Consider the following 19144-nt stretch of genomic DNA (forward strand, 5'->3'; position numbering starts at 1 on the left):
AATAAATCGATTCTTCTGCATAAGTTGTATGTTCTAATATTCAAAGATATAACTGTACAGTTCAAGTATACGATCTCTGGTCGTTTGAAAAAAAATTTCGCGGTATTATTCAACCTTGGACTGTGTAAATATGATTTTTTCGTAAAAAGTTGAATTTTCCGATCGCGTATGGTCGATACTTGTCATATTTTTTAAATGATCTGAAAAACACAAACATGTCAAGACCGTTTTAGTACCATCTCGCCATTCAGTGAGTTTTCACAATCAACGATCATGGAGCACAATAAATATATTCAATGATTCTCGGATACATCTATAAATCTGCAAATTCTCGTTCATTTGTTATATCCACAAAACAGCATATTCAATATATTGAGATCCAGTATAAAATTTGTTAGAAAGCGTTTCATCTGTCATTTTTTTTTTTTTTTAAATAATAATCAAAGTAAAATCATATTGCAAGTAGTACATCTAGTGGAAATTAATTATCAAGAAATTGCAGCACGAATGAAGCTGGGGAGGAGAAGAGGCTCTGTAAATAGAAAACGCATTTTCCGTTCAGTTGCTGGCTGAAAAAGAAGAAAACGGAAAAGATGGTATTTTTAATTCAGTGTAATAATAAATATATGAGCCCTGTTAGCCACACTCAATCCATGAAGAATTTAACAATAAGTAAATTGTATTGATTTGCGAAAACGTTAAGAGTATCATTATTCTACACAATTTAATGCTGTTTGCCTTTAAAATAGAAAAACGAAAATATTTCTTAATTTAAAGAAAATCAGGCAGTTTGTAATAGACGCTAGCATAATTTCGTAATTTGATAACTCAGTTTTCGATTAATAGTGTCATTCTCTAGCCACAGTTTGGAAATCACTCTTGTCCGTTGATGAAATGGGTAAGAATTCATGGACGTGAGGTTTTGGTAAGCTGCACCGTCAATTATCCGTAACAACACTCTCGTTGTCAGTTGTGGCATCGAATTTGCGCGCGACGTTTTAGCTGGTATCTTTAAAGGCGCATGCGCGACCTTGCGGCAAGGTGACCGTCTCCATCTCGGTTTAGCCGGCATATCATTCGCTTTTCTCGTGTCGGCGGCTTCAGATCTGATACTGACATAGGAGCTGTGCAAGATCCGTTTCCGAATCGAAACACAGCGATAAAGCCTGACTGGAAAATGTCCATATCAGATGTGGATCACGAGAAGAGGAAGCAGATATCAGTGCGGGAGATTGTTGACGTCGAGAACGTCGCAAACTTCAAAAAAACTTTCAACCGACACCTCCACTACACCCTTGTCAAGGATCGCAACGTCGCCACATCTAGGGACTATTACTTCGCCCTCGCCCATAGTGTCAAGGACAATTTAGTGTCCAGATGGATTCGCACTCAGCAGTATTACTACGAAAAGGACCCCAAGGTGAGCATCTCGACAATTTATCAACTTCTAAGAACCAACTCTACCGTCGAACACCCGAATAACTTCTTATCCAAACCCCATCCCAAGCTTGTCATTCATGTATCGGAAGTTTTGATCGATCCGGTTTGATCGACGGCTAAATTTTTCACTTGTGATCCTGACTTATCGGACTAAACAAACAAATATTCATCTAATGCGATATTTAGTATCGAGATCGTCATTTTGTGATTTGGATGGCTCACCAAGTCTGGACCATTTACTCTTCAACAACTTTATATCAGAGTCTTAGATGAAGCTTGATCGGTCGATGTTTTCTACTCCCTGCCAGTGTCAAGATCAGAAATGCGGTTGAATTTACATATTCAATGATCAGAATTCGGGCGGGTAGACGTGTGCCCCTATGAACCATGAAGATGTCGTTAGTCAAAACACCGATCAGACCTTGGTCGCCTATTCACCAAGTACATATACCATCGTTATCATCGTTAACATAATATAAATGTCAATAACCGTGTGGGACCAACGATAATTGACAGTGACACAATCGTCACTAGCATTCTTTCCTAGCGTATTTTTCCATCATGGCAAGATTAAAATTATGGGTACAGTTTTAGTTATTGTTAATACATTTTTTCTTTGGGTAATTACATTGTGCACACCTTTAGTCTGGTCTAAAAACTGTACGGAGAATCATATTCGTTGATGAACCAACTTTGAGTACCTACGAAGTAGTAGGAAAAGGAAAACATATAATAACAGTGACATTCGGAGTTCACGAAAGCCACGGTGTTGTAGTTAAGAAAGAATTTATTTTATAATAGATACGACAGCAGGACTGTTGCGAGATACGTTTTAACGGCATAGAAACCGATTCGGAAGGACAGATGGATGCCTCTTATTTTTTTTTTCAGTTTTACCTGAATACACGCAGGTAGAAGTCCTTGCACCGGCGGAGGAAAGCCATTCACTACGGCTTAACAATAAGATCAGCCCTTTTTTTCGTGGATGCGTCTTCTCTCTCGCGATTGACAGTCGAGTCGACAGTAAAAATTGTTTACGCTGACTTTGGCGATGCCAATTTTCAGTTAAAAATAACTCCTCTGTTGTCGTGATGGCATATGCAGATTACACGTAATTCATGTTAAACTGAGGTAACTTTTATTTATCTCAATAACGGAGTACCAATACATGATTTTATTTACAAAAATTCGAATCTGCTTGCAGATACAGTTCGAAAAAAATCCGTTCCTTAGACCAACGATGAACAATCGCTGCTTTAAAGCCTTTTACAAATCGTCACCAAACAGTCAAAGCTCTCTTAGCACCCCATTAGCAGCAATCGAAGCTGAAAATGCGGTATTTCTAGATTATTGCTGTCTGAGGTGAATGTCTTTTCAATGAGTCACGGAATCTAGTTTAGACTCTAGACTGTCCAAATCGATTAAGTTAGTTTCATTTGTGTCTGTATTAGCGATACGAATTTGTTGTTACACGATTAACTTCTGATTACGTGTCGTTGAAGTTTTATGTGTGCTGATTAGGAAATAAATGAATTACTGAAGTAAATAACTTTTTGCATACCTAATTATAACTCCACCTTCGTCAGGTGTTAACGAATATTAACATGATAAGGCGATCTGAAATTACTGTGCAAGCTTTTGCCAACGCAATTCAAGTTTCACGATCACTCGATTGAGTCACATGTATTTTTCTGAATAAATAATTCAAGTTGTGATTGAAGTTCGATGACCTTGATCGGAACCGCGAAGGTCAAACCTCGGTCAGTTATATACGTGATAGAAGGCGTGGTTTGATTCGCACTAGATCATATAGAATCGATCTAGTACATATGTACATGTAATATACACATGTACCAGGTTTCTTCAACCTGAGACTGACAGTGAGACGAATTTTTTCAAAAACCATCACGATGATACGATATGGTTTCATGTGCACTCGAAATTGGAAGTCAATGGATTACAGAAAGATGCAAAAGCGTATTGAGTTCCTTTTCCATCGGTTGTGCAACGAAATAAAACTATAAACAAGATCTGCCCTACCTTCTCCTAGTCCACGTAACTGTGGTAACTATATCGCGTGCACCACAATGTGTGTGACAACAAATCGAAATGTGTGCCAAGGTACAACAGTCTCTTCTAATACACCAGCAGTAGGTCCAAGATTGGTTGAAATGAGTAACAGAATATCATCCGTATAATTTTATCCGTATATCAATTGAAATGTAACTCTAGAAGAACGAAAAGTTGCTGAAAGATCGAAAACAAAAATTTATACATTTTCTTCTGATTTTCATTTGATCTAACGATTCGGTGCAAACTGTCAAGTTATGTAAAGGCGAGACCTGTGAATTTGAAACAGCTGCCGACTGACCGTTTTTGGATCGGTTCCCAGTTTTCCGAGTATAACCGAATGCACAGCTTTTAATGCAAGGTGAAAACTTTTTCACGTCGAATGCCTGTATTATGTGAGGTTTATGAACTGGTCTCTGCAAATTCTTCGAAAATATGACGGTTTACTTGGTATGAGTTCATTTTACAAAACTGTGGGATCATCGAAATCGCGAGGTCTTTGGACAAGATTTCTTTTTCATCTATTTAAAATGTATAGCTAATGATAAATTTCTTTCGGATCGTATAATCGGCTCTATGGTGATTTTTTTTCAATAGTTCAACGCAGAAAAAACCTCTCAACTGTCTCAAACAAAAACTGTGGTTCCAAAATATTTTTCAAGATTAACTACTGCAATTTTACATTCCAAAAATAATCTTTGTTCCATCATTTCTGCTGGTTCTATAAATTCGTTTCATGGAATTGATTGTACACCGGACACCCGCTGGATTCTTCAAGTTTACTTGGCGCCCGTAATAAACCCTCACTGTAACAAATAGTAATGCACGATCTGAGCTTGTTAATATACTGTATAAGCGTAATTGTGTAATAGTTTATAGCGGTTCTTGATTGGCAAATATGTTAAACCACGTCGAAGTATCATGATGACTATTATAATCATTACCGGAGTACCATGCAAGCTATTCTTAACATAGGGCTTCTGAGAACAGAAGGTAATTGATCCGCAATGTACCAGTAAAAAACTGCACTTACAATTATCCTTGATCTCGATGTAGTGTAGGTCGGATGTTAAGATGCTTATAGAAAATAATGGAATAAAATATACTCAATTGAATGCATAGATTTCAAATTTGTTTCTCGTTTTTTCCAGAGGGTCTACTACCTGTCTCTCGAATACTACATGGGCAGGTCCCTACAAAACACAATGATCAACTTGGGCATCCAAGGAGCTTGCGACGAAGCTATGTACCAAGTAAGGAATACTAATAGAAAACCTTTACTCTTACGAAAAAGAAAAATTCAAATTCACGCTCAACTTTGTGGGTAAATACACAGCCCGAACTTGAAAGTTAACCCCAATTGAACTCAATTGGTGGTACGAATTTACCAGCAACCTTGAGAATAAACCCTGAAATGTTGAGGGTTCTTCCTTAAAATAGTTGGGTGTAACCATTGCGCTTGGGAGTTACCGTGAAGAAGGATTGGATTTAACCATGAAATCAGAGCCTTATCATCACGGTTGAGTGTTAAACCCAAAATGTTGAGAGCTATCACTCAAGAACAGTCGGGTTTAACCGTCAACTTCGGGATTATCTTCAAAGTTGAAGTTAAGCTCCGAAACTTCGAGGGTGTATCAGAAATTTGATTTTTCTTCTGTAAGTGTAACACTGAATGTGAGGTATTTTTGATCCACGAATGTTCCGTAATGACCCGTTGAATGATTGACGCAGATGGGCTTGAACATTGAGGAGTTGGAGGAGCTCGAAGAGGACGCTGGACTCGGTAATGGAGGACTCGGGCGTTTGGCTGCCTGCTTTTTGGACAGCATGGCGACCCTTGGTCTGGCCGCCTACGGGTACGGCATAAGGTACGAGTACGGAATTTTTGCGCAGAAGATCAAGAACGGCGAGCAGACGGAGGAGCCCGACGATTGGCTGCGGTACGGCAATCCATGGGAAAAAGCTCGGCCCGAATTCATGCTTCCAGTGAACTTTTACGGACATGTGATCGACACCCCCGAAGGAAAGAAATGGGTCAACACGCAGGTGTGTATTCCTTCAACATACAACCAAAACGTCTCGCGACTGCCAAGTTATTGACCTGCAATTTTCTCCTCTTTCTAGGTCGTGTTTGCCATGCCGTACGACAGCCCGATCCCTGGGTACAACAATAACTACGTCAACACTCTAAGGCTCTGGTCAGCAAAGTCTCCCGTTGAATTCAATCTCAAATTCTGTGAGTACTCGCCTTCAGGTCACCTTGAAGCTGCTTCATTGCGTATGAAATTGTCACGTCGTAACTAATTTTCTCCTCTCTGTTTTTGGGTCGACGAGCTCACGTATGGCTGTAGAAAGTTTTTGGTTACACTGTTCCCTAATTATTGTGTCATGAGAGTTCCACCCATTCACTGAATACAAATAGTTTTACCATTCTTGCAGGCTACGTATCTCTTTCGATGGCACTGTTAGTTATTTTTATTCTAGACAAATTCCAGAGGCTATTACACTGCGTTTGTTTCAATTTCAGTTAACGATGGTGATTACATCCAGGCGGTGATCGATCGCAACTTGGCAGAGAATATCTCTAGGGTTTTGTACCCCAATGACAATTTCTTTGAAGGCAAAGAATTGCGTTTGAAACAGGAGTACTTTATGTGCGCCGCGACACTTCAAGACATTATTCGTCGCTACAAGTCGAGCAAATTCGGCTCACGGGATCATCATAGAACGGACTTTGATACCTTCCCGGATAAGGTTGCGATCCAGTTGAACGACACTCACCCCTCACTGGCGATTCCCGAGCTGATGAGGGTCTTGCTTGATGTGGAGGGTCTGCCATGGGAAAAGGTGCATTTTTGACTGTGTGAATTCCGTTGCCAAAAAAACCCGAATTTAGTGGAATACCGTGGTCTTCAGGACATGAACTTCAGTTTTTTTTTTGTCTAGGCATGGGACATCACCGTTCGCACCTGCGCCTACACGAATCACACTGTTCTTCCAGAGGCCCTGGAACGTTGGCCAACCAGTTTGTTGGAGAGCATTTTGCCACGGCACATGCAAATCATTTATCACATAAACTTCTTGCATCTCGAGAAGGTCAAGGCCTTCTTCAACGGCGATTTGGAACGCATTCGCCGCATGTCTCTCATCGAAGAAGACGGCGAGAAACGCGTCAACATGGCTCATCTTTCCATTGTTGGAAGCCACGCTGTTAATGGAGTTGCTCGCATTCATTCGGAAATCATCAAAAATGTCGTGTGAGTTAGAATTTTAATCTCACCAGCAGTCGACCATCATTCACTGCCCTTTTATTTTCAGATTCCGTGACTTTTACGCCATGACCCCGGAGAAATTCCAGAACAAAACCAACGGTATTACTCCGAGAAGATGGCTGCTTTTGTGCAATCCAACTTTGTCTGATATAATTGCTGAGGTAGATGATTGTGCATAACGACAGTCTCACTAGTGCTTAAGACTTAAACGTTACTTTCAATGCAACGCTAATTGCCATTGCAGAAAATTGGAGACGAATGGACCGTTCATTTGGACCAACTTGCACAGCTCAAACAGTGGGCAAAGGATCCGGGCTTCCAGCACAGCGTCAACAAGGTCAAGCAGGAGAACAAACTGCGATTGGCACAATTGCTGGAAAAGGATTATGGGGTGAAAATAAACCCAGCCTCGATATTCGATATTCAGGTGAGCCAAGTTGGCGATTATAGTTCGTTATGCTTAGAGTAAGAAATCGGAATCTGAAAATATCTGCAATTTGTGTTCAGGTGAAACGTATTCACGAGTACAAAAGGCAGCTGTTGAACTGCCTGCACATAATAACCCTCTACAATCGAATCAAGAGGGATCCATCGGCGCCATTTGTGCCGCGGACAATTATGATCGGTGGTAAAGCTGCCCCTGGGTATCACTTGGCGAAGAAGATTATTAAGTTGATTTGCAGCGTTGGCAACGTTGTGAACAACGATCCGATCGTTGGTGACAAGCTCAAAGTGATCTTCCTCGAAAACTACAGAGTCACGTTGGCTGAACAGATTATCCCAGCTGCTGACCTTAGCGAACAAATCTCAACGGCTGGCACTGAGGCTTCGGGAACTGGAAACATGAAGTTTATGGTATGTACAGCACATATTGTTGCAGGAACAGTGCAGTAACGTAACTTTGTGAGGTTTCGAATATTCCAAAAAAATTGCAGCAACCTAATGTTACGATGATTTTGATATTACGACAATACTGCAGCTTCATTTCGTGAAGCTTGCAATATTTCAAATAAGTTTTTAGTAGCGTATCTTTGTAAATTTGAAATATTGCAGAAACAGCACAGTAATATCACAATGTTTGAGAGTAAAAAAAATTTTTCCCCAGAATGATCCCGGAGTTACGACTTTCTATAGATATTCACATTCAATATTATGTAAACTTTGTTGCAGTTGAATGGTGCTTTAACGATCGGAACTTTGGACGGTGCGAACGTCGAAATGGCCGAAGAAATGGGCAACGAGAATATCTTCATTTTCGGAATGACAGTCGACGAGGTTGAAGACTTGAAGAAGAAGGGCTACAACGCTTATGACTACTACAACAAATTACCCGAAGCAAAGCAGTGCATCGATCAGATTCAGGGCGGATTCTTTAGTCCAAGTAATCCTGACGAGTTCAAGGATATCACTGATGTTTTGTTGAAGTGGGACAGGTTTCTGCTTCTTGCCGACTATGAAGCCTACATTAAAGCTCAAGATCTTGTTTCCAAAGTTTATCAGGTCCGTTCAAGTTGTTGTAGATTAATGCACTGTTCACCTATGCCCCGCAAACTGCTGAAACAGTTTATACGTAGTTCCAATAACTTTTTCCACTATCATGCTTAATTTTTCAATCGCTATTGCAGATTTATTTCGATTTTCAACTTTAGACCATTCATATTTCTTTAAATACACATTGCAAACATTGAATTCACAAAATTTCTGTTTTCCAGGACGAGAGCAAGTGGGTGGAAATGGCAATTCACAATATTGCATCGTCGGGCAAGTTTTCGTCGGACAGAACAATCGAAGAATACGCTCGTGAGATTTGGGGCGTTGAACCGACTTGGCAAAAACTCCCACCGCCGAACGAGCCACGTGATATTTAAACGAAGATAATTATTAAATATACAGATTGGGAAATTCAAGGAATTCCCCAGACTGCCACCTCCTCGTTCAATTCTGAAACATTCATTCACTTTGTATGTACACGCGATACCTGAGCTGCGGTCTCTTTTTCAACATCGCGTTTACACTCGCAGATGAGAAACAACGATCGTCGCCAATTCCCTCAAGTGTCAGCACTTATCTAGTAGTTCGTTATTCGCGCATATATACCATGTGTAAGGAAATTTTTTAACTTTCGAGAGCAAGATTAATAGTAATTTCCAAATACCACACAATTGATCAAAGATAACAACTTTGTTTATATTCAAAGATTTTAATAGTGCATGTTATTAGGTGATTAAATATATAAAATTAGCACGTCAAAGATATGTAATGCAATCGATAGTAAATTTTTTTATGTTGTGCGTAATTAATGAAACGTGTTCTAAAGACGAATGAATGAAAAGAAGAGAAACGTTAGAAAGCACATAATATAGTAGCTCACCTAGTAGGGGGGCTAATCAAATCTCTCTGTCAATGTGTAATATGCAAATGCAACTCTTATTGTATAACTATGTAAGATAGTGAATTGCTGAAAACGTGGCGATAAAATGACCAGGTTTCTAAACATTGAAAAGTTATGAATTGAAATCAAAATCAATTTATCTCATCGAAATTTTAATTGTATTGTTATTTACTTAAGGATTATATTAGTACATACATGGATATTCATTACTACACGTACTTGTTGCCCTGAGGGCATACATCAATTTTCAATGCTCTCGTACAGCTGGTATTTCGATTAAGCAATTAACCCGGATAAATCACATTCGTATGATGTTATATAAATATACTATATTATTATACGTTAAGTTATACACTATCGAAATATTATATTCATCAGTTAATTATTAACATTGTGTTCAAGTGCCATTTTCGTATGAATGTGGGCCAGCTGCTCCTATGAAAATAAATTGTATCGTTGCTACACAATTTTCACCATTTGCTGCCACTCTAGGAATGTGTTTTCCATCTTCTCTCCTCCGAGGATCTTAAATTTACTTCAAAATTACAAGTAAGTGAATATATATCCTATCTGTGTAACAAATACCTAATCTCAAGTTCTAAGCCCAAATAAAACCCCATCTAAAGACCTTTGGTAACTGGATAATAAATTTGTTTCACTGTTGGCGAAAAATGAACATGTTGATTACACGTATTTGCTCTCAATAGATAGTTGCGCAAAAGCTCGTTGATAAGGCTTATTAATAACCGTACTGAAATTATTTTATGGTAAATCACGTAACGTTATGACCAAAATTCAGATGTATTTTATCCTGCAATTTAACATGTGAATACAACTTAATACATAACAAATGACAAACCGAAACTTATGAAACGTCATATAATTTTTCATGTATTGCATTTTATAATCTATACTTGATGATGTATTACGTGATTTGTTATGTATGAATTCGTATTCACATGTTAAATTACATGGTAAAATACGTCCGAATGTCGGTCATAGCGTTATGTGATTTATCATCGAATAATTTTCAATAGGGAAAATAAACTGCGTCTTGTATTTGGGATTTGAAATTTGGTACGCTACGTAACTTCCCTTACATAAAACCTCGTGTCGATAGAAGTCCGGACAGTTGTAAGGCAAAAGCAGAATTAGTGCAACACTATCCGTGCTCAGATGAAACGCGATACGTGATCGAGATTCGAGAACACACCTTTCCAACCTAAGCAAGTCATGAATCGTTGGTACAATCAATCAACTACGTATCGACGTTGACTGAGGATATATTCATATCTTCATTAAACGATATCAATAGCAGAAGCATAATCGTCGCTCCCACGTTAGCTGAGGGTGTGATTCCGAAGTTCGGAAAACCCTGTTTATTTACGTCTCATTGTTAGCCGTTGAACCATTGCACTCCTCGCGCAGAAAGTGAGAATCATTCGATCACCGCGAGTTTTGATCGCGCCAATCGCGTACAGTGTTCTGTACACTTCGTGACAAGTTATCTAGAATGCAACATTCGCTTTATTGTTACCGGAGTTCCTTCGACTTCCAAACATAATTCGAATGGTCAGCCTACTGACACTAACAATTCGTATTCTCAAAGTGCGCCGTCTGCTCAGTCTAGCCTAATAAATATTTATACTGCAGCACCAAACAGCCGCAGAAGATATCGGCAATATCAGTGTGACATTGTGTAGAGGCGGCGTAGCGACGTGGGTGTTTTCTGCGAGGTATATTATATCGTGCAAATCGGTGATGCTGCCGTCGCATGTAGAATGCTTCAACGCCCGATTGGGGAAGGCGAAAGCTTTCGAGAGGTTCGAGCTGTTCGACAGAGATGCCGTCACGCTAGTAAGTAAATTGCACTGATCGACGCGGCTCTGTTCTTTGGTTAAGTATTTGCGCGATGTGCCGCTTGTTCAAATGCTGTTTTCCTGGAGTTTATCCACGAGAACTGATCACCGAACGTTCCGATCAGGTCGAGCAGACTCGGGTAAGTTCGTGAAAGTGTCACAACATATTCCGAATCTTCTTGAACTGCTGTCAAGACTCATTCGAGCACGCTTCGTGACACTGGTGCAGATAAAATATATCTTTAATATGGGGCATTCCACGCCAATTCGACCTAGGTTTTACCCTTGGACCTCTTAGATCCGGCCCGCGATTTTTTCTATGCTTGTTCTCACTTTGAAAGGTATTCAGTTTTTTTTTTGATTTTTTTTTTACACAATTTGAATTTTATACAAATTTTAGAAACTATTTTGTCGACCGACCAAAATTAAAAATTTGAAAAAATTATGACAAATCCTGCGTCAGATATCATAATTTTCAAGCTTGGACCCGGAGTGGACCGATTTTCCCTTCTCACTGTTACCAAACTTTTACTGGAAAGCAACGTCAAAAAAATTCTGCTGAAACATTTTCGTATATCACACCGGATTTTTTAAATTATTTAGATCTTTCGCGAAAGATATTTTCTCTTCTTTATTTTACTAATGAAAAAAAAATTACAAATAATAAAACGGTTCCGAAAAATCTGAAAATTTTTTCAAAAATCCCATGTGACATGTAAAAATGTTTCAGCAACTATCCATAGTAAAATGACTTTTGCTTCTAATTTTTTTGACGTTTTTTCTGGAAAAAGCTTGAAAACAGTAAGAAGGGAAAATCGGCCCACGTTTAAAAATTTTTATATCTGACGCAGGATTTTTCAGAATTTTTTCAAATTTTTAATATTGGTCGGTCGATAAAATCGTTTCTAAAAATTGTAGAAAATTGAAATTAAGTTGAAAAAAACCAGAGGACCCTTCAAAGTGAGAACAATCGTAGAAAAAATCGCGTGCCAAATCTGAGAGGTCAAGGGTAAAACCCAGGTCGAATTGGCGTGGAATGCCCCATATATAATTGTTCTGTTGGTTTGTTGTGATCGTGTAACTTCTGTACGACTTGTCCGATTGAAGTCATATTCGTACAATATATATGTATTCTCCGGACGATGATTCATAATTATGCTAAGATCCGATAAGTGGCAATTGTTAACACATTATTGCGCACCTACCGGAAAGAGCAAGACAACGTCTACCGGGCCTACTAGTATTTCTACAGAATACTCAGTTTTACTCTGTTTAGAATTTAGAAGCTTAACCATTGGTTAAGTCAAAATGTTAACACGAGATCAGGTCAGCTATAAATATGTACTATCAAATTATCCTGCCGCTTTAAGATATGGTTGGCATTAATTTGCTTTAATTTATGCTATACCGTTTCGAATTGGTAAAGTGTGTTCGTTGAAAATACTCAGTTAGAAGCATGAATCATGGTATCGCTCCCAAAATAGTTATTTACAAAAAATCAAAGACTGGTGTTACACGATGCTCATATCAGATCACAGGTGACATATGTTATTATAATAAAATTGTAAATATTATAGTTTATCATTCAGATAACCAGTGCTTTTTTTTTCATAGTTCAAGACTCGTGTTAAATTCCAGTACTATGCTTTTTTTTTGTCAATGTAATTCCTCGATATATACGGTCCTGGTGTAACTGTATAATAACGAACGTTGGTAACCGCGCGTCGAATGTCTTGCGACAAAACAATGTTGTGATCAAAATCCGGAGCAACCGATTTAATATGATTTGCACAAAATTGTTAAGTTTTGCTAGCTTGTAGAAGATTTGAAAAAATGCTTGAATCCTTCTCCAGTTGAATTTTTCCACTGAGCCTTAGATGTACATGAATTTCTGTAAGTGTTTCTGTATTCACATTATCCTTCTGCAATGTTTGAATTCGTCACAGGCAGAGAGGCTATTTTTATATTTTTATCTCATCGCCATCCGATCCTCATTTATCGTGACATTCGCACTTGTGCAATATGCAAAACACGTGGGTATAATTGAAAGTTACACGCCGTGTAATTGAAAGTTAAAATCACCGGTGTTTGATGATTTGCAAGTGACCATTCGTTTTGCATCTCAATAGTAATTCTATTGCTGGTAAAAATACAGCGCACAATATTCAGAAATTATACGTCTCCGCTTGTCAGTTAACGTTGCTGAAAAAACAATAATTATGTTCATTTCAATGGGTCAATAGTGGGCGCATATCGTCACATTGTATTAGAGAATACTATTATTCTTATTATATACATGTTGAATTGACGGTGTCGTCGACGCAACGCACGCAACTATTCCTGGATCAATAAAAGTCACTACTTACGATATGTAACACACTTCGTGAACAAAAAGGCTTCTCTGCGCACCTCCGAGTTCGAAACTCGATAGCTTGGTCGGATATTGAATACCATTGAAAGATTTTGTTGCATGCAAGAAGAAAAATATGCGGATCAATGATTTTCAGAAACAGTGTGGATCCGCAGTGGAGTGTGTGAAAAAACTATCGAGGATGACCTGGCGGAGCGCACAGCTCCAAAAAACTGATCTAGAAATGCACCCCTACGCTCGGATGCGAATAGTTTCGTTAAACGGGCTCGGGGTCAATGACCGCGGGCGAGCTTTCGACCTTGACTCTCCTTTATGTACGGATCCTTACCAATCCTTATAAATTATCCCGAAACCCGGTTGCTGCCACTCGGTATAATCTATGCATCCAGAAAATCAAGTCCTGCAGTTACTCAACAGTCATTAGATGTCAAGACTGGGTTATTTCATTCATCCGTATTGCTACAATGTTATTATATGTATCGTAATCGCAGGTACAATTTTGCAGAAATAATTCAATTAGCTGCAATTTTGTAATCGATTCAGCAAGTATATATATATGGGGCATTTCATGACATCTCAATCAAGATTCAACACATTGGCTTTATAATTTTTTCTATGAAAGTACACGATAAAAAACGCCCTTGCCATTTTTTTTCAGAATTTTTCGATCCAGTGTATCTGAAATATGATTTAAAAAGTTGAAAAAAACCCACTTTCTAAAATTTGAAAAAAAAGTCAAAGAAATCTTATAACAAATAACAAAATTTTTGACACCTGTTAGAAGATGGAGATTACATAACTTCAAAAGATAAGTAAGAAAAATGATTTTAAAAAAAATTAAAATTATTATTGGATTGCATGTTTGATGTAAGAATGCACATAAAAGCTCACTATAATATTGGCCGAAAAATTTCTAATCAGAGAGATATTATAATGAGCTTCTATGGTCACTCTTATGTCAAACATGCAATCCAATTATAATACATTTGTTTGAAAATTTTTTTCTTATTTACTTTTTGAAGTCATAAAAACTCCGTATTCTAATAGTTGTAAAAATATTTGTTATATTTTATAAGATTTTTCTAAATTTTTACTGATTTTAGAAAGTGATTTTTTTCCCAAGTTTTTAAATAATACTTCAGATACGCCGAGTCGAAAAATTCTGAAAAAATTGCGATCGCGTTTTTTGTCATGTGCTTCCATAGGAAAAATTATAAAAGCAATCTGAGATATCGACGTAGAATCTTGATCGAGATATCATGGAATGCCCCATATGAAAAAGCAGACGTCAAAATGTTGTGTAAAATTTGTCTAGCCTTTGCAAAGTTTTGTCGCTGTCAACGATCAGCAATATTTGAAACTTTACAGAGTTACGCTGCTGTAATGTTTCTACATATTTTAAACTTGTAAAGTTACATCGCTGGAATATTGAGATGTTTAAAACTTTAAAGAATTAAGCTGTTACAGTGTTTTCACAGTATTGCGGGATTATTAGGCGTGGAGTAAACGACTTATGTTGTGCTAATATGATCTCATATTTTGAACGTACCATAACATTTTTCGCGTCATTGCATCCACTATCTTATAACTCAATTTCATTTCATTCCTTTTATGCTTCAGTCTCCCTCGTCTTCTGGACAGGAAATTCGTTTGAGTCCTGGCACTGCCGTAATCGTCACTGGATACGTACCCTTCAATGCGATTAGGTGAGTAGTGGGCTTAGAATTTGCGAACCCCTTATTGCAAATTCGCAGCGAGTAACGACCACTACTAAAATTAGGAGTTGCACTTTAGACTTTGATAGATCGCATTGATTCATTGTGATTATTTCGCTCACCTTGTTCCAGACTATCCTAAGATAGTCATTGAATCAAATCCATTTACGGATCTATATATACATTGAGTTACGAAATCGATTATGCAGCAAAACTTCCCAATAGCGGACACCTTCGGGACCAGAAATCATGTCCGCTATTGAAAAATGTCCGTTATACACAAAATGGCTCATTATTTATTGCACACATATGCCGTATTCTATTTCGGATAAAACAACAAGGAACGGTTTCGTTAGAGTACATATCGATGGCTCCTATGGAAACAGATGTATTGACGGGCCAGATAGAACGGGTGTATCTCAAAAGATGCTACAAGTTGTGTATAGAGCTCTGTATACACTTGCTGTAGCATCTTTTGAGATACGTTGGTTCTATTTGCCCGGCGAAATACGTCTGTTTTCATAGGACCCATCGATTATATGTAGCAGGCTCCAGCGTACGCGACGACATGTCACAGCCAAGAGTTCGGAAAGGAATGAACAAACTGAAATTTTTTCAAACGTGTCCGCTATTAACAATCGGAAGTTTTTTCGCGGAAAAATGGTTATTGGGAGGTATATTTTTCATTAGAACCAATGCTTTTCTGCCGGGCACTTCTAACTCTTCAGGAAGTTCCACTTTGCCAAAAATGAATATATCTCTGAAACGATGCTACGTCGCGGGTTGTTTCTTTGGGATTCAATGATTTCTGAGTACTGGATCTAAGAAAGTTATGAAAATCATCGAAATCTAGAAAAAATTACTTTTTTGTTTGTAAGTGTCACTTATTTTGATTATTGTCCAGGCCAACACACCACTGGCGCGACTCAGGCGATGATAGCTCCATTCTGTATTCAATGCCAACACAGATGTGCAAAAATAATTGAGTTTCATCTAAGAAATGCACTGCGAAAGAGCGTGCGTCAATTAAATACACCAGATCCGTCGGTAACATTGTCATGCCAGTCTTCGAGACTCGTTAATTCTATAAGATCATGCGTCCATTGCCATAAATTACAGGTTCTTCTTTAGCCCTGCGATTATTGCACGAAACTTATCTATTTTGAGATATCTGTGTTCGGCATTGAATATAGTATGTATAATGAGTCTATCATCGCCTAAATCGCACCAATGATGCGTAAGCTTGGAGAATAGGCAAAATAAGTGACACGTACGTACGAAAAAGTCAAATTTTCTATATTTCGATGATTTCCATGACTTAGTTTGATCCTAATACTGACAAATCATTGAATCTCAAAGGCACAATCTGCTCCATAGCATCGTTTCGGAGGTACTCGTATATTCATTTCTTGTCAAAATCGACAAGCTTTCTCTTAAGAGACGTTTCACTCTGTCATTTTCATCGAATGCTGCGACTGAGCTCAATCACTTCTACGCTCGCTTCTATGAAATTATTAAACAACTGACGAATTAAAACGTAAGATAGCTGCAACAATCTAAATCTGATAGGCAGATGCAATGGCCCGGCTGAAAATACCAGCTTTTAGTGAAATTTTTTTTTTCGTTAAATGGTAAAGCAAAGGGAATAAAATGAAATCAAGTTCGTTCAAGTTAATATTGGGATTTTTTCTGGTGATAGATTTTCGGTGAATCTATCGTGCAATTCATCTGCGGATAATGTGGCTCTACATTTCAATCCACGATTGCAGAGGGGCTACGTAGTCAGGAACTCAAAGCTGCGAAATCAGTGGCAAGAAGAAGAAAGATGTTCGTCTTCCGGTCGGAGCGGATTTCTGTTTCACCGAGATACTTACTTTCACCTAATGATATTTTGCACCCCGAACGAATACCAGGTACCAATTTTTTTATTGCGCGACATATTTGGCTGAGATCCAAAATGTCGGCCGACATCATCTCATATTTAGTTCAGATTCAATTTTAAAGGCTTTCTTCCTTACCCCGTTCCAACATTAATCAATTCGATGTGAGATAATGGAAGCATGACAGTCTGCACGAGGTTTTCGGAACCTTGATTATGCGTTAAATGAACCGAAAACTCTCTTCAACGTCATATTGCCATTCCCCTGTATTTCCGCAGATAGCCGTTGACGGTGAGCATTTTTGCTCGTTCGCATATCGAATCCCCTTAGCTGCTGTGACGGAACTTCAGGTTCAGGGAGATGTCGAAGATGTCAGAACCAGGGTAACGACCTTCAAAGAATACCCAGACTATAAAAATTACCCGCCGAAATACAACCTCGAAGTTTTTACTGACAAACCGTTGAATAACAAATTGGTGAGCCAATCATATTGAACGCTTTAAAGAAGTCACAAACGAGCTAATTCTCGTGTGTCATGGTCTTCAGGATATTCCGGTCACCGTTTCCATTCCGGAAGGCATCAGAGTCGGGACTCGCATATCCGTCAAGGGGCGACTAAAGCTGCTTCCCCACTCGTAAGTAAGACTTGAGGTCTCATATTCAGTAAATTCCATATTTCTAACTCCCACTTTTCCGTATGAGAAGTTGTTATAATTACTCCGAACATGGAAAATTGAATTACTTTAATTCAATGATTTTGGTCCCAATCGTCGCGGCGCTTCGTAATCTAAAACTAGTGCGATTTGGAGTTGGAATAAAACGTGGAAAAAAAACGATCGCTTTGTTCAATAATGTTTTCTTAGCTTCAAAAGCATCCGAGCGGAAAATTCATAGGTTGGCACGTCAAAATCAGTCAGACTAACCACTCATCTTCTTTCTCGACAGATTTTACCTCAATTTGCAAAAAGGGCGAACGATATATCCTCATCCGGAAATCGGGCTTCACTTGAACCCGCGGTTTCTCTTCGGTAGCGCGGAGCCATGCGTTGTTATGAATTGTTGGCAGAACGGAACCTGGGAACACGAAGAACGACACGAAGGCGTTCTGTCTTGGGGACCAGGTCGAGAATTCGTGTTAACGTAAGAATTCTGTTTCGAATTATCAATCTGTAAGTTGTTTCCAGTTTCCTTATCGCTGATTTCTTGTACGATCTTTTATACAGCTTGGTCTGCGAGTACGAAGCTTATACTATATGGTTGGGGAGCAAGATGATCGGCGAATTCATACATAGAGTTTCCCTCGAGAGTATCGACACCATCAAGATCTGCGGTGACGTCGTCATATACGAACTCTGCGTCACGCACGCGCCCTAGAGTCTATCGCATCGTAGATTAGATACAACGATTCCTTTTGCCAAAGAAGCTTTACCTATTAATTAAGAGAGCAAGTCCATTAATCAAACTTTTTAACCATCCGGCATTTTGACTCTGCGTATTTACATATATATAGGTTCGTTTTCACGTACCTTCGACGGGCTCATTTAAATAGATTTTGCTCCGTTCAAAACACTCGAATTCATTCCATCATATCTAACTCAGAATGGTTAGATTATAAGAAGAAACTCAAACCGAAAATATTCATGAAAGTGACAATTGAGGTAATCTATTTAGTAACGTGAAAAAAAAAAAAAAAAAAACAAACGAGCTGACAATACACAAGATAGAAGTATAATTCTTCACCGACCGTTCAAAGAGTAGATAATTATTTTATTTTCTTTTTCTTGTTTTTTCTTTTTTAATTCATGTCAAGTTGATACAAGTTTCTAATCTCCATAATTGGATGGAGTATTTTTTTATGTATTATATTTTTTCATTTCTATATTCTGCGAATAGCTGTCGGTGAATTGTTTATTTCAATATTGCAGATTTGATCGCTCATTCTTACATACCAAAACGTCACAAGAGAAAAAAAATAGATTAATAGGATAACGAACAAAAAATACAAATGAGATTCTTGTATACACTCGATAAAATGTTTCGCTTCATCAAAAAACTTAGATTGCGAAGATCCTAATTTTCACATCGCATCTTCATTTCATTTGATTATCTGTTTATAATTTTATCTCTAGCCATTTATACGCTTTT

The 19144-nt window shown here is 38.3% G+C and overlaps 2 protein-coding genes and 1 long non-coding RNA gene across 5 annotated transcripts; 2 read left to right on the forward strand and 1 right to left on the reverse strand.

The window, feature by feature from the left end:
* The first annotated feature begins 1059 nt into the window (after window positions 1-1059).
* Window positions 1060-9641, forward strand: LOC107221362 (glycogen phosphorylase). The gene is made up of 11 exons (XM_015660318.2): window positions 1060-1420; window positions 4662-4763; window positions 5242-5556; window positions 5635-5746; window positions 6038-6357; window positions 6457-6767; window positions 6829-6943; window positions 7027-7209; window positions 7290-7637; window positions 7953-8282; window positions 8495-9641. The coding sequence occupies exons 1-11, from the start codon at window positions 1178-1180 to the stop codon at window positions 8648-8650; spliced, it is 2535 nt and encodes an 844-aa protein (XP_015515804.1). The 5' UTR covers window positions 1060-1177; the 3' UTR covers window positions 8651-9641.
* LOC124292731 lies at window positions 1807-18332 on the reverse strand. Its single transcript, XR_006902639.1, has 3 exons — window positions 18209-18332; window positions 10266-10269; window positions 1807-1818 (listed from the first exon to the last, which is right to left on the reverse strand). It is a non-coding gene; the product is annotated as an uncharacterized LOC124292731 (long non-coding RNA).
* Window positions 10348-18953, forward strand: LOC107221345 (galectin-6). Of its 3 annotated transcripts, none has more exons than XM_015660291.2 (7): window positions 10348-11031; window positions 15025-15110; window positions 16819-17032; window positions 17278-17475; window positions 17546-17634; window positions 17945-18139; window positions 18223-18953. In XM_015660291.2, exons 1-7 carry the CDS (start codon window positions 10936-10938, stop codon window positions 18371-18373), a joined length of 1029 nt encoding a protein of 342 aa, XP_015515777.2. In that variant the 5' UTR covers window positions 10348-10935; the 3' UTR covers window positions 18374-18953. The 3 variants fall into 3 exon arrangements, with proteins under 3 accessions (XP_015515777.2, XP_046586370.1, XP_015515776.2); XM_046730414.1 differs by lacking the exon at window positions 10348-11031 and adding an exon at window positions 11041-11256; XM_015660290.2 differs by lacking the exon at window positions 10348-11031 and adding an exon at window positions 11041-11173.
* Window positions 18954-19144: the final 191 nt, after the last annotated feature.

This window comes from Neodiprion lecontei, chromosome 2 (genome assembly GCF_021901455.1).
Source record: "Neodiprion lecontei isolate iyNeoLeco1 chromosome 2, iyNeoLeco1.1, whole genome shotgun sequence".
In the NCBI taxonomy this organism is placed as follows: domain Eukaryota; kingdom Metazoa; phylum Arthropoda; class Insecta; order Hymenoptera; family Diprionidae; genus Neodiprion; species Neodiprion lecontei.